Below are 26,723 nucleotides of genomic sequence, written 5' to 3' on the forward strand. Positions count from 1 at the left end.
AGAGAAATAACTGTAGCGTAGCGTGGGTTTTGTTTTTGGAAAAACAGTAAGCCAAAAGCTGCGTGTTGAGGGTTTTTTGAACAATTTTGACCAACAAGAGGTTTTCTGGCCTACCATTCTCTCTCAAGTTATACATTTTGGAGCCGATGGTGACTTTAGAAAAGTATAGGGTCGGTCAATGAAAAATGGATGCCGTACAGTAAAATCAAAGGGAGATATTTTGGGTGGTCATATGGTCGAATCCCTGAGGGGAGGAGGCGTTAACTATATCCCAAACATACTATTGGTGCTTCACAATCGCAAATTTATTTGATGAGAAAATTTTTTGATAGTTTAGGTCACTAAAAGTCAGATTAAACTGATTTTAGGCTCTATTTGCGCCCGACTGAAACACACTTAAAAAAACACAGATTAGAATAAAAAGACGTGGACAAAAAGTGAAAAGTTTTGCCCGAAGTAATATGGTTCAATGTTTTTCCAAAAATTTGCCTCAAAAACTAATACTTTTTGTCCCCTTCACAGCTCATTAGAAACTATGCTAAGCTACCGCTTCCTTTTTTCCCCAAAATTTATAAATTGAGCCTCTTATGTAGTCAAATGAAATATCAGAAATGTCTCTAGCGGAAGCCAAAAATTGTATGTTTTTGTTTCATATATTAAAAAAATGTTGACCCAATTTTGCAAAAAATTCGAAATATTTATGCTTGGGGTCTTTTTTTTCCAATTCCGTCATTTTTTTTGGAAGCAAGCAGATAAGCAGTAAAACCCGCATCTTAACAAGCCTTAAACTAGTCCTAGGTTAAGTACACCTATATCATCATCGTCCAATAATCTCGTTATTTGGATTAACTCAATTTTTTAACACTTTGACAATGTAAAATTCTTTAAAAATTCATAAAAATAATTGTTGTTCGAAGCTTAGATGTAGAAATACCTCACATATAATGTAAAGTTATGGGGGTTTCATAATTTTTAATTATGCCAACTTGGGATGTTTATTGCGCAACTAATTGCGTTCGTAGAAAACGCGTAGGAGACGGATTAAAACAATCGAAATTGAATTGAGGCATGTCATTTGGACGTATTTTTACGCTAGGAGGCGCATATACATCTCTTTGTACTTTATATAACCTGTAGGGGGATAAAAGGGAGAATGCAGAAGTAGATATATGTTCTTTTTCTTTCAACTCTAGCCTCATTTTTTCAGCCAAACACAATTTATTTAGCCTTAAAGTGTAGTAAAAATATCTACTTTATATAAATGTTTTTCAATGTTTTCTATTTTTTTTGATAAATTACCCTAATGAGGTTTTGTAGGGCTACATAAGAGGCTCCATTTAAACTAAATTGGTTAACAGTTGACCTGGTAATTTTAGCGTAGTTTTTAATTTAAAAAAAAAACAAAATTAGCACTGTCGTTTTACAGAACAAAAAGAATAATTTCAAATGCGTTTTTTTTTGCTTTGAAGTTTCACGTCACTTGACTATTCATTGAAAAAAACTGTTGTATAATTATATAAAACATACTTTTAGAAAAAGCTTTATATTCAAAAAAAACTGGAACCACTATCTTTATGTTCATATTATCAATAAAAGTATAAGTGATTTCAAAAAAATCAGCTCAGCCATAATTTTTTCAAACTGAATTTTATGGAAATTTTTGACTGATAATTTTGTTGTTGTTGACATCTTGGGAAATATGATGTCAAGTAATCGCCATATGAAACGTAAGCAAATGCTACTTGGAATATTATACAGTCCAAAAGACGCGGCAATTTTATTGTTATATTGATGACATTGAGCAGGTAAAAAATCAAAATACTAGAAAGTTAAAACATCGGCCAGTTTTGCGATTTTCATTTTAAAAAATTGCATTTAAAAGAAGCAAAGACTACATTTTACATGCAGAATTCGGTCGAGATGTTGATCTGTCTAATAAATTGAGTTCTTTCGACAGCAGCAGAACAGAAGTGATTAATATTTCATCTGTAGCGTGGTTCCTATCTGTATTAGATGTATAAGATGCACTTTGACGATAGGCGGAAGGAAGCGCTTTTCAATTTGCGAACAAAAAAATACCCCCAAAAATGGTGCCGAGATTCTAGCAGCATCTGCTCTCTTGTGAATTATTGATACGTGAACAAATTCAGATGCGCACTAAAAAAATTAATTTTCAAACTTCAAATCATACCAATCTTTGTCAGGACTTCTACCATAAAGTACCGATTACAATATATGAGCAATACACACTCTTTTTAGCTTTTGGACATAAAAAGTATGCATTTGAGCACTTACATTTCGTTTGAAGTGATCTAAAATTACGTTTTTAGAAATGAAGGGATTAAAAATAGGGATAAATAATTCTTCGTGATCAAGCCTCGGATCCTGATATTCCGGTGCTTTACTGGATTTTGTTCCATAAAACTAAAATTTATGCTGTCTGGCTAACTCATTAAACATGTTGGTTGTCTGAAACTCTGAAAACTCCATAGAGCAACAAAATGTTGTTTTGTTTTATAACTTTCAGCCGGTTGGATTTAAATTTTTACTATTCAAGGAAATATTTATATAATGATTACCAGCCAGAAACAGTCTTCGATTTGCAAAAAGCCTAGGGCAAAATTGTGAAACTTAAATCTGAACTATTTAAATCAGTGAAAGTGAAATCAAACTAAATAGTCCATAAGAAGAAAAAGCTCGACAAGATTAGTAATAATTAGCTACAACCCTGTTTACTCATTGATTATTGAATTCGAACTTTTAAAAAACAAAATTAACTCCTAAACAACAAAATGAACCCCTAAGAACAAAATTAACTCCTAAAAAAATAACTCCTGAAAAACTATATTAAATCTTGAAAAAAAAATTAAATCCTGAAAACAAAAATAACTCCTAAACAACAAAATGAACCCCTAAAAACAAAATTAACTCCTAAAAAAATAACTCCTGAAAAACTATATTAAATCTTGAAAAAAAAATTAAATCCTGAAAACAAAAATAACTCCTAAACAACAAAATGAACCCCTAAGAACAAAATTAACTCCTAAAAAATAACTCCTGAAAAACTATATTAAATCTTGAAAAAAAAAATTAAATCCTGAAAACAAAAATAACTCCTAAACAACAAAATGAACCCCTAAAAACAAAATTAACTCCTAAAAAAATAACTCCTGAAAAACTATATTAAATCTTGAAAAAAAAATTAAATCCTGAAAACAAAAATAACTCCTAAACAACAAAATGAACCCCTAAAAACAAAATTAACTCCTAAAAAAATAACTCCTGAAAAACTATATTAAATCTTGAAAAAAAAATTAAATCCTGAAAACAAAAATAACTCCTAAACAACAAAATGAACCCCTAAAAACAAAATTAACTCCTAAAAAAATAACTCCTGAAAAACTATATTAAATCTTGAAAAAAAAATTAAATCCTGAAAACAAAAATAACTCCTAAACAACAAAATGAACCCCTAAAAACAAAATTAACTCCTAAAAAAATAACTCCTGAAAAACTATATTAAATCTTGAAAAAAAAATTAAATCCTGAAAACAAAAATAACTCCTAAACAACAAAATGAACCCCTAAAAACAAAATTAACTCCTAAAAAAATAACTCCTGAAAAACTATATTAAATCTTGAAAAAAAAATTAAATCCTGAAAACAAAAATAACTCCTAAACAACAAAATGAACCCCTAAAAACAAAATTAACTCCTAAAAAAATAACTCCTGAAAAACTATATTAAATCTTGAAAAAAAAATTAAATCCTGAAAACAAAAATAACTCCTAAACAACAAAATGAACCCCTAAAAACAAAATTAACTCCTAAAAAAATAACTCCTGAAAAACTATATTAAATCTTGAAAAAAAAATTAAATCCTGAAAACAAAAATAACTCCTAAACAACAAAATGAACCCCTAAGAACAAAATTAACTCCTAAAAAAATAACTCCTGAAAAACTATATTAAATCTTGAAAAAAAAAATTAAATCCTGAAAACAAAAATAACTCCTAAACAACAAAATGAACCCCTAAAAACAAAATTAACTCCTAAAAAAATAACTCCTGAAAAACTTCAAGTTAACTTTTCTGGGATGGGAATTGTTGAATCTTGAAAAAATATTAAATCTTGAAAAAAAAATTAAATCCTGAAAACAAAAATAACTCCTAAACAACAAAATGAACCCTTTGGGGAAGAGGATGTTAATTTGGTCCAAACTAGTCCCTGAAAAACTCAGGACTAACTTAGGACTAAATAAAATTAAAGTCTCAAAAAGAAAAAAATTAATTCTTAAGGCCTCTTAAAGTCTCTCTACATGTGTGTTGTGTGTTTGTTCGTGTAGGTTGTCACCAGGGCTACTGGGGCGGGGACAGTGGGGGTGTGAATGAGTGTTCGTTCAGCTGTCCCCTCTGCCTCAACGGGGGAGTGTGTGAGGAGAGCAGCGGCAGGTGCATCTGTCCCCCCGGATTCACCGGCCCCAACTGCGAGAACAGTGAGTCATCCTCAATTGCACTCTCCAACAAACAATACCCTTTTCCACAGTCGAGGCACTAAACAGTTTATGCCATGCATATCATTTCGTGATTTTTCTAAATTTTTTTTTTGATATTTTGTTATAAAAATGCAGAAAAAATTAGCAAAAAAAAACGGTATAAAGACTTGATATTATTTAAGAAAAAAATCAACTGAGAATCATCTTACAAAACTTTAAGTCTTTCGATTTCTTGTCTTTAGTATTTTGTCAAATTGGGGAAAAAGTTGCATTTTGGAGAACGAAAACATCCTCCCAATCAATTTTGAGACCATTTATCGAAGAGAGAACACGAGTTGCTCAGCTCTTTAGGTTAAACTGCTGCTATGACCCTGGTTAAAAAATGCCTGCAGTTTTTTTCAAGTTAACTTTTCTGGGATGGGAATTGTTGTCTGAGAATTTGCATCTCCCGATGTCTTTATCGATTCTGTTTGCAGCCTGTGCCTCGCACTGGTTCGGCCAGACTTGTGAGGCCAGATGCACTTTCCACATGAGTGGAGTGGTGTCATGTGCCACCATGTATCTATGCCAGCAGGACCCCTTCGGATGTTCCTGTCATGGATTCAAGGACCTCATGTGTGTAGAACGTAAGTAGCTAAATTTAAAGTGGCTAAGCGCTCTGCCTCTTAGTCAAATGGTTGCAGGTTCGAAACCCACCATAACCAGGTCTCGTTTTTTTCCTCCAATGTGTGAAGAACGTAAGTGCATTTTTATCACTCACGCAAAGAATTCTTGTCCCAATTTCATCAAATTAGAATTCGAACACGCAATCGTCTGGACTCTCAGAGTGGGCTTTCGAACCCCAAATCACTTAATGGTTTCTAAAAACAGCTAATAGCATGTTACATGTCGAAAAAAAGGGCAAGTATGTTTTTTTAAATTAAAATAACTTCATCCACAATCTACATTTTTGGCCGTAAAATAGCGATTAAAGACCGATGTTTTCGATTTATGTAGAAAAAAGTCACATGAGCATTTGCAATAAAGTAATTATTGGATTGATTGTGGTCCATTTTCTGGTAATAACTTCCCCCCCCCTCCCTTCCCGTCTTGCAGCATTAACTTCCCCACCTAAACCTCAGTTTTACGCTGTAATTAATGGCTCTACAAGTTTGTAAGCAAGTTTGTAATAAATATTCACTACGGAGTGGTGAAAAAAGAGCTCCATTCACCAAGTATCGAAAAATTTGGGCAAAAAATACTAGGAACACTTATGTTCAAGGAAAGATCGAGGATTTTTATGAGGGGACGGGAACTTTCGGATTTTCAAAACGTTTTCGACATTTTTCACAGAGCCCTATAAGGACCATATTTAGACAAAAAAATGCACCGCAGTCAATTTATTTAAAAAACAGGCCAAAAAAGACGTTTTTAGGTAGTTTTCGGAAATTTTTGACAAAAAATATGCATTTTTTGGCGCCCGCTACTCCTTCAAATTTAGTATATATTTAGCCCGAGCCGTTTTTAGCCTAAAACGGATATTTTAAGAAAGTATCAAAAGAGGACACTTTGGGTCGGCAGAGGGTCGAGTCCCTGAAGAGAAGCAAGCATCAGCCCCTCCCCCCGCCTCCTAAATCCGCCCCAGCTTATGATGCAGCTTCAACAATGCTGCAAGACGCGTTTTGCTTATGCGGCAATTTCTGATTGTAAATAAATAAGGAAACTACAAAAAACTGACATAAAACCTAAAAAACCTATTTCTATGCATGTTTCTAAGGTTCTCCTGGGAACAGATCTGGCAAAAAGTTCACACACCCTTACTACATAAGAAGAAAATCATTATCGGGCAATAAAGTTTTAAGCGAAAAGGATAATTTAATTTGAAGAATCGCGATAAATTTGTAAGCATCTTAGAAACAATCCGCTATTTCATAAAAAGGTCGCAACTTGCAAAACAGTTTCTTTATTTGCTTTATTATTTAATCCTTGCTAAACCCAAAATGCAACTGAAGCAGAAATTATGGTCATTTTACGGTCAATTTGGAACCATTAACTTGGGATTACTTTGAGCAGAAGATCCTTTCCTAGATTTCTCACGACAATAAAACATACTCAAGGGGAGATCACTTATTTTCTTGCTATAAGCTAATCCTTGCTATAAACTGATCCCAATTTGATATAAAGAATTCTTCGCGACCAATTGAGGACGAAAAGTCCTCAATTCGGATATAAAGAATTGACGCGACCAATTTTGAGACTGAGTTACATGAAAGCTGTTAGATAACCTAAAAAATAGTCATGTTAAGTGCCGCTAGTTAAGATTAACCTGAAGGAGAAGTTATGAATAGTTATTAGTTAACCTAAAGTCCAATTTTGGCTGTGAGTGAAGTTTGTTTATTCAGGCCGTTGTGTGGCACTTGGGTATAAATTGCTGGACGGGCAACCTTTCACCGGTAAATTCAGCTGTCAGATTATAACTAATCTTCCAGTTGTGTTAATCCCAACCATAGTTTACGAGCAAATGGATTATTACAAGTAAACGGGTACTTTGTCTACCAAACAGAACTCAAAATTTCGAAGATAGGCATCAAATCCAAGAGAGTTTTCATAAACTTACTTTGTTCCAATTTAGCATATTAAAAAGGAATCTCGAAAGGATAACTGTAATATAATGTTTCAACATAGAATACGCGAGCTTAAATGAGTTCAAGTCACGAGATTTTTCAGAAACTAAATTATTGGTTCCGATCACCAATAATGTTTTGTTTTGCGATTTGAAGCAGAGGCGGATTTAGGGAGGGGCGGGGTTTATCTCGCTTTGTAAACTCATTGTAAGAAAGGTTTAATTTTTTCGGTTTTTCTCTATTTATAACGGATGAACGATCGATCATTTGGTAAGGTTGCATCAGGCCCTGAAAAACTTTATCAAATTATAAACGATGATTTCTCATTTTTCTGAAAAAAAAACATAAGAAACTGAGCCCTTGTTTGACTTTCAAAAATATATATTTGAAATCGAGTTGGTTTCTTTTCACGTAGATCAATTTTGACTTTTTCTATTTAGCCCTATATGATCTAAAACAGTATCAACGCCTTGAGCTCACTTTTTGAAAACTTTCACCTGTGGCCTTTTATCATGAAGTTGTTAGGTTTTAAGTTATTATACTTCATTTCATTGACTAATTCAGTATAATTGAAGCGCACGAAGCGATATGGAATCAGTTCAAAAAATGGAAATAAAAAAAAACAACAATTCATTCGAAGGATGGAATAGAGTTTTTCAATTAGCAATGGGTTATGTTCACCCCACTGTACCAAAATTAATTCAGCAAATAAGGAAGGAGAAAAGTTTAACCAACAATCGCCTGATTCGGTTAAAATTCGGAGAAAAACCCTATAAATGTCCTAAATATGAACAATTGCAACAAAGGATATCAGATACTTTTAAAAACTATCAGAACAATGATCTAATTTCGCAGCTGGAAGCTCTTTCATTTAATTTTGATCTGTAAAACCCTTTTGTACCACAAAAATGTTGACCCCTCAATGGCTCTGATGTTTTACCGCTTTTTTTGTTTCACATTTAGATTGAGGAAAAATTTAGTTTTCTTCCGAGTTTTATACGTACAGTTGTCTCCTTTTGCGAGTTTTCTTTTTTTGCGCATTGTCTTTTTTGCAAGTTGCCGCGGCACCGATAAATGCATACATTAAATTTATGTGTTCATTACCTTTTTCGGTGCTAAGATTTTTCATTGTGATTTATTTTATTTTTGGATATCAGTTCGAGTCAACAACTTAAGATTATTGATATAAAAACAGTTATGCGAGAAATTACCTAATCAATCTAATCTAATCGCCCCCAGACTATTAAACATGTTTGATGTACCTTTTCAGTTGTGATTTTTTCTTCCCTTGAGCCAATTTCATATCTTTTTGGCAACAACTGAGACTTTTTTGAGGTCAAATCTGCCGAGGCAAACAAAGCAATTCTTTTCTTGATAATATCTCTAAATTTATCAGAGCAATTTGTTATAGAAGGCTTTTTTTGCTCTAGCTGCAACCAAACAACTTCTGTATTCAAAAAAAAATTGAAAAAAAAACTCGGAGTGATTTGAAAAAGTTTAAATGGGAGGCTCGGCTTGAACACAGCGCGGATTGCAGTTTAATGTCATCTGAATTCCGAATGGTAACTTGAAATATAGAAACTCATTTATTAAAATTAGGTTATTATACACGCCACGCCCCTCTGCAGACTCTCTTTTGATCTCCATTTCAGTACAACCTTATTCCATACTTATTATTACATAATAACTATATAAATGGACTTTTCTTATTTCGCAATTTCCACTTTCTAGTCTGTTTTTTTCATATATTTTTTCATACAGTATTAGCGAGTGCTGATTCCTTCTGAGTTAGCTAGGGGGGAAATTGAGGAACAATTAAGGCGCAAATGGGTCCCTTTCATTAGAATTCCGCTCGCAATGGCGCTGATTTGGACCAGAGCAGAGCATAGGGGCCTATAAAACCCCCGATGTTGCAATTAGACGAAAACACGAAAAAAAAATTTAAGAAAAGCTTTTCAATTCGTACTGCATAATTTTTTTAAAAAAAATTATGTTGGTTAATTGAAATTAGCGAGCGTTTCTGCGAGCAAAGAGCACCGATGCTTCTTCTCCAGGGGGCTTTATGAATAAAAATTATTTTTTTCCCTGCATATTTGCACTTTCTGTTAATCGAACAGTTTCGTCATAACGGGACTAGTTAGTACTTGGCGCTGCTGATCAGGGGTTGAAATGTCTTCGGGCATCTTATGGCTATAATATGCTTCATTTGATGTGAATGAAGCTGGTAGTTAACCGGTAAGAACAGAACCGCTGAGCAAATGTTCTCACTTTTATTATCAAAACAGGTACAAATGTAGTTTTAAAAAGACAATAAGTGTTAGAAAAAATATTTATGATTTTTTGCATGGAAACTGACAATAATTCTATTTTCTGAAAAATGTGCTTTCCCTTTCATAATTATGATTGTACAGGGGCGGATCTAGGATTTTCTCGAGGGGGGGGGCGGATTTTCGAAAGATTTTCCAAAATTTTGACGACCTTTTTTTTTTTTTAGGTCGACCAAATTGATTTATCATTGTATTATCAGATTGTATTATGCAATGAAGTTGTTTTGTTTTTATTGAAAACTCTGATCTCAGAATCTACCATGATGAAAAAATCCAAGGATGGTTCTTCAGAAATTATCGATGATTTTAAAATGAAGGTTGCAATCAGTGAAGCATATTTGTTTGTATTTGTTCAAGGCTCTCTTTTAGCCTCATTCATATTCTGAACAGGTGCAATGTGACAACGTCTCTTTAAAAATAAATGACCGCAGTGCTGACGATGAATTTTAGCCTCCAATTTATTTATACGGATTTCATAGAATTAACATACATACGAACTACTAACTAAATATCAGGTCAAACACTTCCAAGCTACGACTACCATTTTATGTGAAGTTGCAGTTTAAAAAATCCTTTAGAAATTGGAACTTCCCAAAATAATTCAAATGCGTTTCAAAAAACTACTTCTTTGCATCAATTATAAGCCACAATTTCTTCCGAACTTTCATTGATGGTTTTACTGAAAAGTCGGGAAACAGTAAGAACATTTTGAACGCACAGAATGATCAAAAAAAGTTTGTTGATTCAATTAAAATTAAAATGTAACGCAGGCTTACGCGATGTGCATAGAAAACAAGAAATCAGGGGCGAATTTAAAGGAAGGGGCAGAATCCCCTTTCTCTTCACGGAATCGATCTCTTTTCCAAACACACTCTTCTGACTTCGGTACTTATACACGACATCCAATTTTGGCGACCGATCTTTAATTTTTCTAAGGGCGCTTTTGGCACCGCAATTGAATCTTTTACAGGGGAAGCTTTTTCTAAATCAAAGTTCTTGAAATTCATCTTCCTTTTTAATTCTTATTTGACTTGGTTAAATCAAACTCGATGAGTATTTTTTTTCAGTAATTTTTTGCTCCGAACATTGAAAATGAAGAGGAATTTTGTATTCGGGTTTGTTTTATCTTTTATTTATTTTTGTTTAATTTCCACGATAATCAGGTACCGCAAACAAGCATCGGAATGATCCGAGTGATATATCATGTCAATGCACTTTCATTCGTTATTCGAACGATTTTTGAAAATGTTGAAACTTTTTTCTCAGTGTCGAGAGAAACCCATTTGAAATTTTCGATTTTTGGACCAATTTTGAGCCAATGAGGTGAGATAGCAGGGTTACTATAGCTTATTTATGCTTAGTGTGATCCGCGAAATTATGAGTTTTACTGGAGTAAAATTTCTTTTAAAATTATGAATAGAAAATTCAAAAAATTCTGCAAAAAAAATCTGCTATGTTCTAATTTTTTTTTGTTTAGATCCCTTCATCAAACCACGCATAAAAACGGCACTAAATTGAAAAAATATATATTTTTTTATATGTTTTTAGGACTATGGTCGGAACATTCAGCGCTATTTGCACAGTAACCGGCTATCATTGTTTCAATATCTTGTTTAACATTAATCAGTGTTCAGATATTTTTTCCTTTTGTTCAAAAAGAACTTTAAAAAAGCGAATAGTTTATCATCATTCAAAAGATAGCTTATATCATGATGTTTTCGCCTGAATAAACTCTCAATTAGTTTGTATCTAATAGCTACACGAGAAATTTTAATCTAACTTTCGAGGACATAAAAGCTCAATCAATTGTGTTGTGGAAAAACAAGAAAAAAACGATTATTTCAGAAGACAGCTTGAATTTTACTGTGAACTATTTCGTTTCAGTTTTTTACAAAGCTTAACAAAGTTGCTCGTATCAGGTCGAAACCCCGAATGTTTCAATTGCATTTTAAATTCTTTTGCGTTTTTCAGATTAAAACAATTGATGAATATTTGAAAAAGAAAATGAGATTAAAAAAAAAATTCGAGTTTTTTTGACAATCATAATACCGCACGCTCTATAAATTACAATGTTCTATATTTTGCAAAATAAAAATTTAAATAGACCAAACACTTCGTCTCAGTCCAATTTGGAACGATTTCCAGGACGGAATAAGTCTCCGCTTCTGCGTTAATAGCACGAAATATATTTCAATTTTATTGTCTCAACTTGGCCAAATTGGCAATCTTTAAACCCTCATAATTTACGAAAAATGATCACAGATGAAAAACGTTTTGAATTTGAGCTCAAAGTCTCAATACTTTTCGAACGATACAAAAGATTCCTTCGAAAAACTGCTAATTCAAAAGTCGAAATTTTGTTTGAGAAAAAAACACTCCGAGCACAAATATTCTGCCATTTTCTTCGAAAAAAGTCGGAACAATAAATTAAAAACCGCATAAAAGGCGGTGATACTACTTCAGCAAAAAGTATGGAAAACATCTCATTTTCAATTGTTATTTAATAAAAAGTTGTTGAAAAAAGGTATAACAGAAAAATTAAGTCTTCAACCCGCAAACGTTTTACAGTAAAAATTTGGTTTAATTCACAATTATTAAGACATTATGCCGATGAAGATCACCTTTCAATATGGAATAATTTCTGAGTTGGAATCTTAAGCTTTGCGCTTTTGCTACGCGTTAAAGAGAAGTCAGAATATTTGCGCTATTTATTTAACCCGAATTTACCAAAATAGTCCCAAATTGAAAATCTTATAAATTAAATTTGAAAAATGCTCGTAAAATTTATGCTTTTTTGTAAATTTTGAATTTATAGTTTTTATGCTTTTGCGAAATTTCCAAAATTTCTGTCAAAAATGCTGAAACAAAAAAATTCGAAGTTGTTTTTATTCCGAACTTTCCGTCTTTTCTTAAAAAAACTTGGAGTACAAAATATACATTTAGCGTTCCTGGCACCAATCAGAAAGTCGATGTTTTGTAACAAGCCTTTAACTTTGGGCTCTTCTTTAGTTCCCACCCCTTTGTAAAATTACAAAAAATATATAAAGTATTGCAATTCATAACAATTGGTTAACTTGTTCATTCTGACTCGTTTTATGGCTGTTTAGAATAGCAAAAGTCACTTTAGATAGTGTTTTGTAAAGTGAGTTACCGAAACATCAAAAGGAGAGAAGAGCCTAAAACTGTTCACAAAATATTGTTTATTGCGGTAACTGAACAAACTGATACAATTTTACTGGTGTTTTATTGAGTTTGAAATGTAAGGTTAGAATGGGCGAGACTAAACAGGACTAAGGAGTCAATTTTCTAAACTTGTTATTTTGATGATACCGTTTTTAGCTAATTGGACGCATTATCCCTTCTCTCTCTCTCTATCTTTCTCTCTTTGGATCCCCCTTTGGTTCTAATTTTCCTACACCCATACTCGACCAAAAATTTTTGGCAAAAAAGTTCCCTATACTGTTTTGGAGAGCTCCGAAAATCAATTTGGTCGACCAAAATACGCTCGAAAAACTTTCAAAGTTTTTGTTGAAAATCTGCCCTCCTAGTAAAATCCTAAATGACTACTTGAGTAGCGACATGTTTGGAGTAATTTCGTGACTGATATTTTGGAAATCCTTGGTCAAATCCAACTCTATAAACAAAACAAACAAAGCTCTGAGGCTGTCGCTTTGAAGCTCTTCTAAGCACATGGGATAGCTTCATCAATTGATAGTGTTTATGGACAATTTTTATCATCAATTAGTAAGCAGTAAAGAATAGACAGCTTCGAATTGCAAATTTAGTAAAGCTTTACTCCTTAAAATCATTCAGTTTAGTCCGAGCAAAACTTGAAGAAAATTGAACAAAATTTTAGGCAGTCACATTCTCTGTAATTTGCCAAAGAAAACATTTGTTAATATCTGGCCATACAAACTGAGGATCTTTCGGTTTTTCCTGGTACACTTCTGTAACCCGAAAGCTCCTTGAACTTTTAGGAGTCACCAATTGAACAATTTTTTTCATAAATTCAGTACTGTAAAATGTCCCCGGGTGTCTTTTAATTGTCTGTTTGTGAAGTGCTAACAAGTTCTTTAATTTTGAGTATCATTGATGTTCGTGGAGGAACCAATTGACTTTCAGCAGCGCTTAAACGACATCCTCGTCAATTTTAATTGATTTTCCTTGTGAGGCAAAAGCATGCTTGTGTTTTTTCATTAAAAGCTGAAATTAGTACCGATATGTTATGCTATATGAATAATTTCAACATGAGGAATTTGCGAATCTCTGCGAAACATAAAACTTTCAATTTAAGGCACTTGCTTTCGTAGCATTCGAATAAATTGAATTTTCTCTAGCTTTTGCTGAGCCTTGGATTTAGGGCGGATTTAGTTTTGAAAGATAAAAGCTGATTATTGTGGTAAAAACTGAAAATATTTAAAAACTGGGAAACTTATAAAAATGAGCCGAAAAAAATTCAACAAGTCAAAATTGAACAACCTGTGGCTCTTTGGAAAAATTGACCATATTTTCATTATTACGGAAAATAACAAAAAAGAAGATCAACTGTTTTTATTCCAAGTTATCGATAAATAATAGAAGCTACATGTGACGCAGACGTGAAAAAAAAGCTTCTTCAAAAAAGCTGATGTAAAAAGCTGAAAAAGGCTGCTGCTGTATCAATAGGTAAGAAGCAGAATATAGCAGATAAACTCGTGAAAAAGATAAGACATCACTCTTTTCAGATTACCCTCTGCGAGGGGGTGAATGGAAGGGCACAAGGTGCTAGATAGCAGACAAGTTAAGAATGAAAGGGGAAGGCAGGAACAAAGGGGAAAACTTCATTGATTTTGTCCCGGTCCCCCGGGGTAGAATTTTCGAGGTATGAGATATTGTTCTTCAGACTGCAAGAGTACACTGTGTGCTGATATACACACACTCCAGTTCAAGTGCAGCAGTCATTTGAAGCAGATTCAACTTAATTCAAAAAAGACCAGATTGATTTATTTCAGAGAATCTATCATTTTTCAAAATATCCACTTTTAAAATAAACAAACCAAAAACTCAAACAAAAAGCATGCTTTTTTATTTTTAAAATGATTCAAACATTTTAGAAATTTTTGCCAGCAGCAGTTTTTTTTAAAGTTTATTTCGTGGCAATAATGAGATGGAGTTTTATTAATTCTGCTCAAAACTAGTTCTGCTTTTCACTCTCTTTTTAAGCAACAACCATCTTCTCCGATGTGCCTCTATTGCCTGTCCTGGTTGGATTCAATTTGGTCCTTCAATTTATTGATTGACCCAAGACCCATTTCCTTACCCCCGTCCCCCCATCCCCGACAAATATGCAGTATCTCAGCTGAGCCTAATTCAAAGTTTGTTTTTTTTGCAAAAAGATGCTGGTCTCAATTTTTGCGCAGTGCAGTAGTAATAATTTTTGCTAAAGTTGAAAACACCTGTCTCGCCATGGTTAAGCCCACTAAAAAGATGTTTCTATCTGCTTCGCTGCTTTTCAATTGCATAAATTTGATAGTTTGAGGCAGAAATGTACCAAAAAGTTGTTATATTTTTCTTTGTAAGCTGAAAAAATCAATTAGCTGACATTGGAAAAAGCTCGACAGAAAGTTTAAAAACCTGCCTTCCATCATTAATTTACTGTGCACGCTTCTAACTTAGAGATTCAGAATAACCGTTTCCAGGCAAGTAAAAAGCGATCAGGTTTAATGATTTTTAAAGGTTACACTGGAAGTTTGAAGAGTATTAAAAAATTATTATTCAAAAGAATTATCAATTGACGATCACTTCAAATCAGCTTTCTGTGTCGTTAACGGTCAGTAATAGGAAACAAAAAAATAAGATTTGGGAGGAAAACATACATTTTTCATTTCATCTAAAATTATTATATTTTTTTGGTGAGACAAGAGGAGATCTTAAGAAAATCTCATCGGGTTAGTTTAAACGCAAAAAAAATTAGACAATCTTTTTTCAAGTAAATTTTTTATATTATCTCAAAATAATTCTGATAAGTAATAGACTAAACTATTATACCATTCGCTTAGCGCACTCAACATTTATCGAAAATGTCTCACTTAGCATACTCCTATTTATTTCAAACTTTTGTCACTTAGCATATCATTTCTACATCATAAAGTGTAAACCAGCATCTGCAACTACATTTTGTAAGCCTCAGTGAAAGAAGCGACTCGATTGATAACGTTTCACTCAGCTGCCAGCTTTTTCTAGAAGTATCTCAACCCATTATAGAAGTTGTCGGGCCATTTACTGTTATCTAGCAAACTAAATGCAGTTTTCTGTCTGAATCGGTTGCAAGATTTCTACAAGATCTTACTAATGTCAGCATGACAAGCCATGAATACGCCAACTATCTCATATACTGCCTGAAGTAACTTTACTTTTAAATTCGACACCAATATGAAAAGGTCTAAATTTTTTTCTTTGTTTTAAAATATTGCTTCAAGACAAAGTGTAAAGAGCAAAACATTATAAAACAGGATAACCGATTGCTGTGCAAGTAGCACGTCCTGACCATAGTCATGAAAAACTGCAAACAGATTTTGTCTATGATTTCTTCAAATTGGTGTTAATTTTTTTGCGAGTTGTGATGATAGAACTAAACACACGCATATGTTAGTGGGCTAGGCAATATCGACACCTTTTGTCTTCAAAAACTGATTGATAGGCAAACAAAATTTTTTGAAATTTTCTTAATTTTCTATCTTTTTGCCCAACCAGTTTCGTTGAACTAAAGCAAGACTGATACAGCTTTTTGAAACTTTGTGAAAATGGATAACAAAAAAGAAACACACTCGAACACAAGGTTACTTACCAATTTCAAAAGTAGGGTAGAAATCGGGAAGGAGTTTTCGATTCAAATTGACTATTTGCGAATCCACAGTCACCACAGGTACTCCCCCTTTTCTACTGTGTTATAGCTGTGGACACAAATCACGACATTAACCACGATCCGGCGAAAAGCTTAAGCTAGTTGTCAGACCAAATTGGCCCATCAAAGGATTAAGCAAATTCCACCTTGGATTGTGCTCCTTCCGACTCTTTTCTTGCCTTTTTAGCTAGTTCAGCAAATCAGGGGCACAATGTGTAGAAACTTTTTTAATCATGAAAATAATTTACAAAGCCCGTAATGAGCTAACTACTATTAAACTAAATCTATTACAAGGCTATTGTTTCGTTCCGTTTGACCACAGTCTCGATAACTTGCTCTTCAACAATGCTTGACTCAAAACCAATCTCACTAACTCCAGAAGGGTAACTTGATCACCAACTAACCTCACCCGGTACCTAACTCAGGTCTAAAACGAATCAACTGACTCATCAGTTACATCAACAACTTTTTCAACTGCAACTACCCGGAGTCCTACCTCTAATTTGTGCTATTCAAATCACTTGTTGAATAATTAACTGAGTTTTAGCTGGTTTTTTTTCCAATCTTCTCAGCTTTTGCACTCTTTTTAACTGAGCACCAACTAAACTCTCGATCAGAAGTAACCGATCTACCCAAGACTAGGATATATGTAATCCCTTTGTGTTGTTTGTATATTTGAATTTTAGCTCCATTTAGAGATATGATCCTCGGTAGATGTCCTGACGTTTAAACTGGTAAACTGCGCAAGGTCTTAGCCAGTTTTATCCACTGACGAGATTAGTTATAGATTCCAAGTTTATTACAGGGATCCAACAAGGTTGTGCAAATATCAAATCCAACTTCATTTTAAACCCCAGTTAAGCTTGCTTTACCAACGTACCAAATGTTTTATATAGTTATCCCGGGAGCCTTCCGGCAAGGAGGAAGTCTTTCTCAGACAGCTACTTCCTTTTAGGCTTCCAAACTTGCCATCTGCAATCTGTTTCAATCCAGACTATCTAGCTATCAAGGGAGGATAGGTTGTGTACTACGAGTCCAGTTGTGCCAAAGAGCCACATCTGGGGTGCTAAGTCAGCATCACGTCAAGTTTTCTTTTTCACATTTAGAAGACTGAAATCCCAAATCCCACTCATTTTACAGTCAGTTTCCACAAGGACTTTTGTTTGTGGTCTCTTTGAGTCGTTGCAACTCAAAAACTATTTTCAGTTATGTTTTGAGTGCTTCCCAATTGGACATTTTTCCTCTCTATTACGAGCAAGAGAATTGACACAAAAAGATCATTTCAGCGTCACTATGAAACAATCTCCTAAATTTAGGATAAGGGTCACAAAAGAGTGCTATCTACCAATTTTCATCCATATCCCGTTAGATCTTCCCAAGTTATCCTTACTAGAAGTCTTTTGTCGGTGTTGGTCTCTAGTGTCTTTTGCCGCCATTAAATCAATATGCTCTTGCTCATTATTTTGCGTAAGTTGTATACTTTCAGTATAGTGACTGTTTCATCCAAGTCCTATTAAGTTCTAGTCCAACTGAAGAATTTACCTCGAGTTGTAAAATATGATGCATCTCTTCACTACTTATCGTATTCCAACGTTTCGGCTTCTTGCGTTCCTTGAGTGCCAGAAAACGTCTTCCGGAAGTCGGGTGAGAGAGTATTTCCTCAAAAAAACAGAAGTGGGCGTCCAGGTGTTCTGGTATTCTACACTTCTGGTTTCCACAACTAGGTCTATAACATACTAAATGTTGGTCTCATTCCAAACAACCACTAGAGGTGCTGAGGTCTTATAGGGGGAGTTGCAATACCCGGAACTAATATCACTTGGGCCAAGGAGGACTGAAAGTTCTGGTTTTTTCAATGCCTGAATTAAACCGTCTTTAGTATGTGGCCTATGAGTTTCATGTTTTAAATTCAGTGGGACCGATTTGGGGGTTGCACCAATTTCACTTCATTTGGAGTTTCAGCCATAGAGGGAATATTTTTTTAAACTGGAGCTATTTTGAGCTCGCATTTTTGTTTGTTCTACAACTTAACTTATTTTTTACAAAGCTACCTAATACTCATTTAGCTTTATTAAACTGCATGCAAATCTCAACGCAAAACTCTCTCAGTTTAATTTGTAGTGTGCTGAAAATGCATAGGAATCACCGATCCCACAAGTCTCAATCATCATTTAACCTGAGATTAATACTTAGAGTAAACTATGAAGCTCGAGTTTGAATTAAACAAAGTTGGGTTAGCATAAATAAACCTTCGTCTGATAATTATAACACCAACAACTCCAACAAATTAATCGCGGATCAAATATCTTTTTTTGTTTGAGCCCAGGGCTTTGGTTACTTTTCCAATGGTTTGAAAAAACTCTTCAAATGATGTTAAATTGTGTCAAACCAGCACTACACTTAAAAACAACTACCTCTTGCATATACAGTCCGTTTTTGTTTGTCAAAAGCCGGAAAAATGAAAGGCTACAAAAAAGACATTTGAAAAAAATGAGACTGCTAAGCGTCACCTTTTTGGAAACGCTCTGCAGGTTATTTTGTGGAGAGTGACAAGAACCAGTTTGATAACCATTTGAAAACCTGTTCAACAAATGACTGAAACAAGCCTGGGCAAACCAGCCAAGTTTGTAGCAATTTAGAGAATTGTGTTGAAATCTGTTTGATTTTTCTAATTGGTACAGGCATTTAATATAAAAACTTAGTATTTAGTATTTAAGGCTTATTTTACAGAAGCTGATATAAACTCCACGGGTTTGGACCCAGTAGTGGATTTAGGGGGGACGCACCGTCCCCCCTCGCCCTCGAGGATTCGACCCCCTGCCGAACCAAAGGGTCCCCCTTTTATACTATTTTGAGATGAGTGAGGTACCCTACCTCTTTTTGGTGAGGTACCCTAACAATTTTCCAAAGGCGCCTTTGGAGCCAATATTTACTGATTTTTGAGGGGGGAGCGCGCGCCGAAAAAACGCGCGCCGAAATAACTTTCCAAAAAATTAGCCTGAGGCGCAGAAAATTTGGTCAAAATGTGATATTTATAGTGATTCGGGAGTGCTCAGAAAATCAATTTGGTCGATCTAAAAAAGAAGTAGAAAAATTTTTCGAAGTATTTTGAAAATCCGCCCACCCCTCGAGAAAATCCTAGACCTGCCCCTGTTTGCACCATCAAATCAGGTGAATTGTAAACCAGCCGACACTTCTGAACAGGAATAATTGTTCAAAGTTTTGTATAAATAATAGATAAGGTTTAGCCTTTTTTTGAACCCGAAAGAAGTTATCGACTGCTTGAGTTCAAAAAAAACGGGAAAACGGTTGCGATTTGTTAATCGAGGATTTGATAAGGTGCTAGACTAATTTATGGCTTCGAAGATCTTTTTAAGATGCCGAAAATTTAACGCGAAATGTTTAGGCGTAGCAAAATATCCCGTTCTCAAAATTGTTCCAAATTCATTTAAAGACAGTCATTTTTTTTTTAAATTCCGTGTGCAACTCAATGTTTAACTGTTTTACGATTGATATTGCAGATCGAAAGTTCATAGTTGTTCAAAATTTTAACCAAAACTATTTGAGACTATTTACAGGGCTGTCAGAACATTCTGGACGTTGCCTTGATATAAGGGGGCGTTGCTTAAATGAAAGGCGTCGCCCAAATATTATAAAAGGCAAATTTCAATAAAATGACGTAACTTTTGGTTGATACAATCTCATTTTCGATAAGCTCATTTTCGATTTGCTTATTACATTCGTCTGGTATATTCACACTGGCTGTTTGCGTTCTGTAAAAAAACCGTGCCTGGTTTTAGTCTTTTTATGACCACTGATCCATAGATAGGATTGTTTGTTTTATGGCACTGAGTCTCATTGACCATAAATCATAAATCAAGAGGCGGTTTGGATTTGAATCTGAAAAAAGCAGACATGACGACTACTCTTTCACTGAACGGTAGAAGGTAAACAAAACAATGAATTGAGACGATGGCGCTAATTTGTGGTTTGATGATTTTGTCTAAAATGAGGAGGCAGCGTCCAAAAGCTTCTTGTTCAGCTACTTCTATTCAAGGTTTTTTGTTGCGTACATAAAATGAAGAATTTATGACGTGGAAGGCTTGCTGGAGCACTCGGATAATAAAAATTAAATCTAAAACAGTTAAATACATTTTCTTCCGTTTGAAATGGTAGAAAACTGTCCTCTAAAGTCTATCAAAACACAATCTTGATTAAAAAAAAACATATCAAATAAGTATCCGGTCTAGCATATCATCCCCCCCACCCCAACACCACCCCCACCCCTACCCTCACCCCGCCCCATCCTTCCTCGAAATTAAACTCTAAACTCTATAGCTTCCTCTCCGCTACTTTATTTAAATTTAAAAAGTGCTCTGCAAAGAACGTAAAAAACAGTCCTGGCATCCATTGACGAATAATGCCGACTTGAAACCTAGTAGTCACTAGCTGCTTAGTAAATTGATCCAATCTAGAATGTTCTAGAAACGACTAGGCCTGTTCTTCAAGTTGTTTTGTCCTCAGATGAGCTGATGAATTTTTTCCTCCTTAGTTTGGTCAACCCATTTTTAAATTGTTTCAGCCTGTGACGCCGGCACATTTGGACCAGACTGTTCCCAGAAGTGCCACTGTGCCAACGGGACAACCTGCGAGCCGGACACTGGCAAGTGTCCCGGAGATAGATGTGCAGAAGGATACGCGGGAACTAATTGCCAAACAAGTGAGTGGTTTGAGTCAAATTCCATTTAAAAAACCTTTGATGAATTTGGGAGCTCTCTTCGGAAATGCAAACTATTCAGTTTGTAAACTGCTATTATTTATCAATTTAATTTTCAAATATGATCGGTTTAATTTTCAAAACAACCCAATTTTACTGTTCAATTTCAATTTTATTTTGTTTTCATTCCAATTTTATTTTAGTTTTTGATTTCAAGTTCAATACAACTTTTTCTGTTTTGCGCAAAAAAAACAATGTTTAATTTTCTAGGCACGATTGCACGAGTTGGCCATTTCTACAACAGGAGAACGAATCCAGGGGCTTCCACCCGATTCCTGTGCTCCATCCAAACCCCCCAGAAGATCCACCACACCAAAGTCACCCTCCGATCCCCCAACGGACAGACCTACTTGAGTGTGGCCGATCTGAACCTGCTGGGGTCGGGGGTGGAGTACCCGAGCAACTTCAACTTTGACCTCAAGTGGACCGAGCCTGGAGTTTACTCTTGCATGCTTGATGACAAGGAGCTTGCTTCTACTGAAATCAGATATTTCGGTGCGTATCTGCGGTTTTGTTTCGAAGGTTGTCGTGAATTGTTGATGCATTTTTAGCAAAAAAAAAAACAGGAATTATGGTAACAAAAGTTTACAAAACGTGAAAAATTGCGTTTGACTCCAAGTTGACATTTTTCTTGTACTCTTTTTTATGGTTTTCCTGACTTCCCATCAGAAAGCCAAACTAAAATGTAACTATTTTATTTATGGAGTAGCTGAAATAAACTTCTCAATAAAAATAGCATCCAATCCACAATCACACTTCGTTTTCGTTTTATGACTTAGAACTATTAAACTCTAAAACAACCTTTCCATGTATTATTTCACTAATTTACCCCATGTGTGCCAAAGTACCTAACTGAATAAATGGGGCAAAATATACAAAAGTAGGGCACAATTCCTCAGACAAATTCGACCGAAGTGGTCGCCCATGGCACCCAGTGGAGTTCGATGCTATATTGGCGGTGTCAAATTCCTGTGACAAATTAGCCCTCTAATCACTGTCACCTGTACCCCGAGTATCTTAATTCAGAATAGGTGGTAAACTAATGCCATAATCAACGTGAGCTTATTCTGCTTTAATCAAACCTTTTAAGACTGCTCTGAATTGACTTTTAAAGACAGTGTTTGTCTTAAATGAAAGTTGCCTGAATCTTCCCAGCTAGCTTCGTGAACATTTGCTTTGTGAACATTTAGTTGTTTTTTTTTGCTTGAATTGAAAACTAGTTGATCAAATTTCACGAAAATTTTATTTGTATGCTTACAAACACCTTAGATGATTAATCTTTGATATAAGATTAACTTGAACTTATATATATGTAAACCTTTCGACATGCATCGAAAAAACAGGAGAATGTCATGAAGGCCAGACATGTCTCGTATGATAATATATGAGTATCAAGTCTAAAATTTAACATTTCGTTGGTTCTTATCAGACCTAGACTGATAAACCTAAATTTAAAAAAAGCTTATACAATTCCACATTTGGAGTTTATGGAAAATGGTTATCCTGCTATTTTCAATTTTAGCGAATATTTTGAAGAATTTTGAAACAACTTTTTGTCTAATTGACGGTTGTGAAGCTTTTCAGTCTTCAAAAAATGATAAGCATTTTTGAATAAAAACATGCGAATCATAAAAACTTAACGTATGAAAACTGACATGAAATTGTTACAATCAGAGGCATGAAACTTTTTGCCTGGTCATTAAAAATTTTTAAGGATTGGATGGAAAAATGTGTCTCACGTAGTTTGCAAGTATGAAAACTGTACGAAAAAAAATAACTGAAAAACTAAAACCATTTTTTTTGGGTAATTTTGAAACAGCCCAACAATGTTTTTGTTAGCTGGGGGCACTTTGATTGTCCTAAGCGTGTGTTTTTGTTATTCCTTGTTACACTTGTATTTTTTTTAACGTTTTTTTACAAAAATCATACACTTTTTTCAACGAAAAATGTAAGATCAGCAATTTTCCATCGGAAAAATACATCAAAATTGAGGAAAAAGCTTAAAAATTTTTTGCAAATTAATTTGTAAGCTCAAACACGAGCTTTCTGAAAAAAAAACATTTGAGCGGAAGTTGAAATTTCTGTCTATAATATAATCCCGACTCAATAATTCACACAAAAGTCAAAAATTCTGATAAGTGATTTGTATCAAGTCACAATTTTTAAAACTTTTTTTTATATGGTAAGATAAACGTAAATCTGTCAAAACAACAACCTCAATTTTGAATCACAGAAAAATTTTTGTAGACATGAAAACAGTTTGATTTAGACATTTTTGCAGACTTTTAAACTGGCTACTTTTGAAGGGTCTTTTCTATACCATATGAAAATTGTCGATTGTTTAGGCTCAATTAAATAAAGAATATATATGCAATATTTTTTGTAAAATTATGGCAGTTTAAAACAAGCCAATTTGGTTAGTTTGGAACAATCAGCGCGCGCTCTATTTCATTCTTTTATTGTTCCGACTTTCGATACGAAAGTAACGGAATATTTGTGCTCGGGGTGGGTTTTTTTTTCTTCAGACAAATTTCGACTTTTTAACTAGCCATTTTTGACGGAATCTTTTTATATCATTCAAAAGGTATTGTTGTCCTGAGCTTAAATTTGAAAAGATATTTCACCTGTGATCATTTTTCTTAAAGTTATGAGGGTTTAAATATTTCCATTTTTGCCATTTTGACCAATTTGGGACAATTAACGCGCGATATAATTCGCGCTATTAACGCGTAAGCGGAGATTTAATCCGTCTTATAAATCGTTCCAAATTGGTTGAACGAAGCTTATTTGCCATAATTGATGTGTTACAAGGAACGAAAACTATCTTTTTGTACGATATATGGCGTGTGGGGGATGATTTTCATAAAAAATTTCAAATTTTAGAAAAAAAAATTTCATTTTATTTTATTTCATATAATGTTTTTATGTTATTACTGCTGCTCCATAAACCTTCAAAAGCAGTCGGAACTATCAGGGCTTCGCCCTGATACGAGCAATCTTGTTTACTTCGAAGTTGAATCAATTTTTGAATTTTGTAAAGTATCACTTGTTCGTTGGGCCTAAAGAAGTAGCATAAAGGTAAAGTTTTTCCCTGATTTGAGCAGTCTTGTTTTAATAACAATCTGTAAAGGCAATGCTTTACTTGAAAGCTACTTTATTTGCGAGGCGACATTAAACAGGCGACAATTCGTAACCAGCAACAAATCGAATCGACAGATTAACAAAATGTCGCAAAGTCAGTTTTTAGGTGGACGCGTTCCGAATCAATTTCAATTTTCTTGTTTTTCTTCTTGAGAATTTTCTGTCCTTTTTAGTAGAAATCAAAACGTTGGATAAATAAATCAAGGCGTTGGATTGGATCATTGTTGTTTGTCTGGTCACTAATAAAACCCCGGGTTGACCTCCACAGACAAAACTGCTGAGCAAACAGTTTCAAAAACAAAGTCTATGAAAAATACTAATCACACAAATTTCATCCATTTTGCTAATTTGGTGTCATCGAACTTCAAAATTTTTTCTTCTTTTTTTTCGGCATAAAACTCGGTGTATAGTCATATATTAAAAAAATTTTAGGACTAGCTTTTTTTGATGGCGACAACAAAAATATTTGCTTCAAAAACGCCCCCTACAATTTTTTCAACAAACTTTGCACCTTTTTTGGGTGCAAAGTTTTTTTTGAGTGCATAACGTAGTCTTAGATTACAGAAAATTTCTTTTTTTCCAATACCCTGGATAATTTTTTTTTAAAAATGCTCAAAACGCCTAGTATAGTAAGTTTATGTATGCCTTGATCCAGGGGCGAATTTAGGGGGGGGGCGGGGGGAGCGACGCCCCTTCGCTCAGCGATTCGACCCCCTGCCGACCCAAAAGGTCCCCCCTTTGATACTTTAACGAAATCCAGTTTTGGCCGACCAACTTTAAATTTTTTCTAAAAGCGCCTTCGGCGCCAATATATACTAACTTTGAGGGTTGGCGCGCGCCGAAAAAACGCATTTTTTTGGTCAAAATTTTCCACAAATTGCCTAAAAACGCCTTTTTTTGCCTATTTTTTCAAAATGTTGCCTGCGGCGCAGAAAATTTGGCCAAAACAGGGACAAAACAGGGACAAAACAGCGCTTTGGGAAAGCTCGAAAAATCAATTTGGTCGACCTAGAAAAAGGGATAAAATCCCAGATCCCCCCTCGAGAAAATCCTAGATCCGCCCCTGTATGTATCTATGAAGATCTAAAAAAACTAATATAATTTAATAAAAACATACGTTCGATTTCAGCCATTTGCCTTATAGGCTCTTCTCCCTCTCCCCCCAGGGGCGGATTTAGGGGGGGGGGGGGTCGGGAGATGGATGGCTCTCCTGAGAGATTCGACACCCTGCCGACCCAAAGGGTCCCCCTTTGTACTATTTTGAGGTATCCATTTTTGGTGATGTACCCTAAAATTTTCCTATTGGCGCCAATATAGTATATAATGGCGCCAATATATACTAATTATGAGGGGGTGCGCGCGCCGAAAAAACGCGTTTTTTGGCTTGTTTTTTCAAAATTTTGCCTGCGGCGCAGAAATTCTGGCCAAAACAGCAAAACAGGGTCTTTTTGGTGCTCTGGCAGAGCTCGGAAAATCAATTTGGTCGACCTAAAACATTTTCGAATTTTTTTTTAAATCCCCCCCTCAAGAAAATCCTAGATCCGCTCCTGCCTTGATCAATGACTGTTTAACTCAAAATTTATTTTTTTGAAATAAACATCTTTGAAATTTTTTGCTAAATTCTATAAGATTGATAGTTTCATTTTATCGAATGTGTAAGACAGCTCTAAGACAATTCAGGTCGTTACAATGCATTGTAAATGCAAAACGGTCAAAGCTTTGGTGACACAAAATGTGAGTAAACCAAGGTTTTTGTCACTTGTATTCGGTTTGGAACACTGCCCCTAAATGTTGAGAAAAAATTAAATTTAATAAAATCAATTTTTGCGTTTATTGACAAATGCTATTCATACAATTTCAATGTATGGAAAATCATTTATCATAGACAATTTTCCATATATGAATGTTGTAGGAGTAGTATTTTGGGTCAACCCGGGACTTATGGGCTATTATTTACACAGCTACTGCAAAACACTTGGTGTCACCGTTTAGTTATTTATAACAACAATTTCTGTGTCTCTCTCTAGATCTGCCGCGCCTGAGTGAGTCCCCCCGCATAGTGGAGGTGGGGAAGACGAGTGTGCGAGTGAGGTGGAACAGGTGGAAACAGTTCTCAGACAGGGGGGATCCCCCTCTGATCGGATACATGGTCTACCAGGTGCACAGGAACACAGAGGGTGAGTCGATTACACTGCACATTCCTTTAGTAGGGCGATTCAACTTGCATGAAAACTGAAGCGCGTTGTATCCTAGCTGGTTAGTTAGGTTTTAGTGAAGCTTTTAGTCTACAGTAAGTCTTGATAAAGTCACGTTACTTTCAAATAATGAATACTATTTTTGGTACAAAGTAAATGGAGTTTAAGTTTTCCAACTATAATCATTTTTATTCAGTTAATAATGTCACGCTACGAATTTGGACAAATTTCGTAATAAATTAGGTAACAAAAATCTGAGCGTATGACTTTCGGTTGATTGAATTTTGAAGAAAAAAAAACAA

At 34.6% G+C, this 26,723-nt stretch overlaps 1 protein-coding gene across 1 annotated transcript in view; it reads left to right on the plus strand.

The window, feature by feature from the left end:
- Positions 1-26,723, plus strand: part of LOC134851344 (uncharacterized) — a 68,573-nt gene that overhangs the window by 23,221 nt on the left and 18,629 nt on the right. Inside the window, exons 5-9 of the mRNA XM_063867383.1 lie at positions 4,346-4,495; positions 4,972-5,121; positions 20,891-21,028; positions 21,296-21,580; positions 26,254-26,403. Coding sequence (XP_063723453.1) covers positions 4,346-4,495; positions 4,972-5,121; positions 20,891-21,028; positions 21,296-21,580; positions 26,254-26,403 — 873 coding nt within the window. The remainder of the gene's footprint in view (positions 1-4,345; positions 4,496-4,971; positions 5,122-20,890; positions 21,029-21,295; positions 21,581-26,253; positions 26,404-26,723) is intronic.

This window comes from Symsagittifera roscoffensis, chromosome 7 (assembly GCF_963678635.1).
Source record: "Symsagittifera roscoffensis chromosome 7, txSymRosc1.1, whole genome shotgun sequence".
NCBI classification, from domain to species: Eukaryota; Metazoa; Xenacoelomorpha; order Acoela; family Convolutidae; genus Symsagittifera; species Symsagittifera roscoffensis.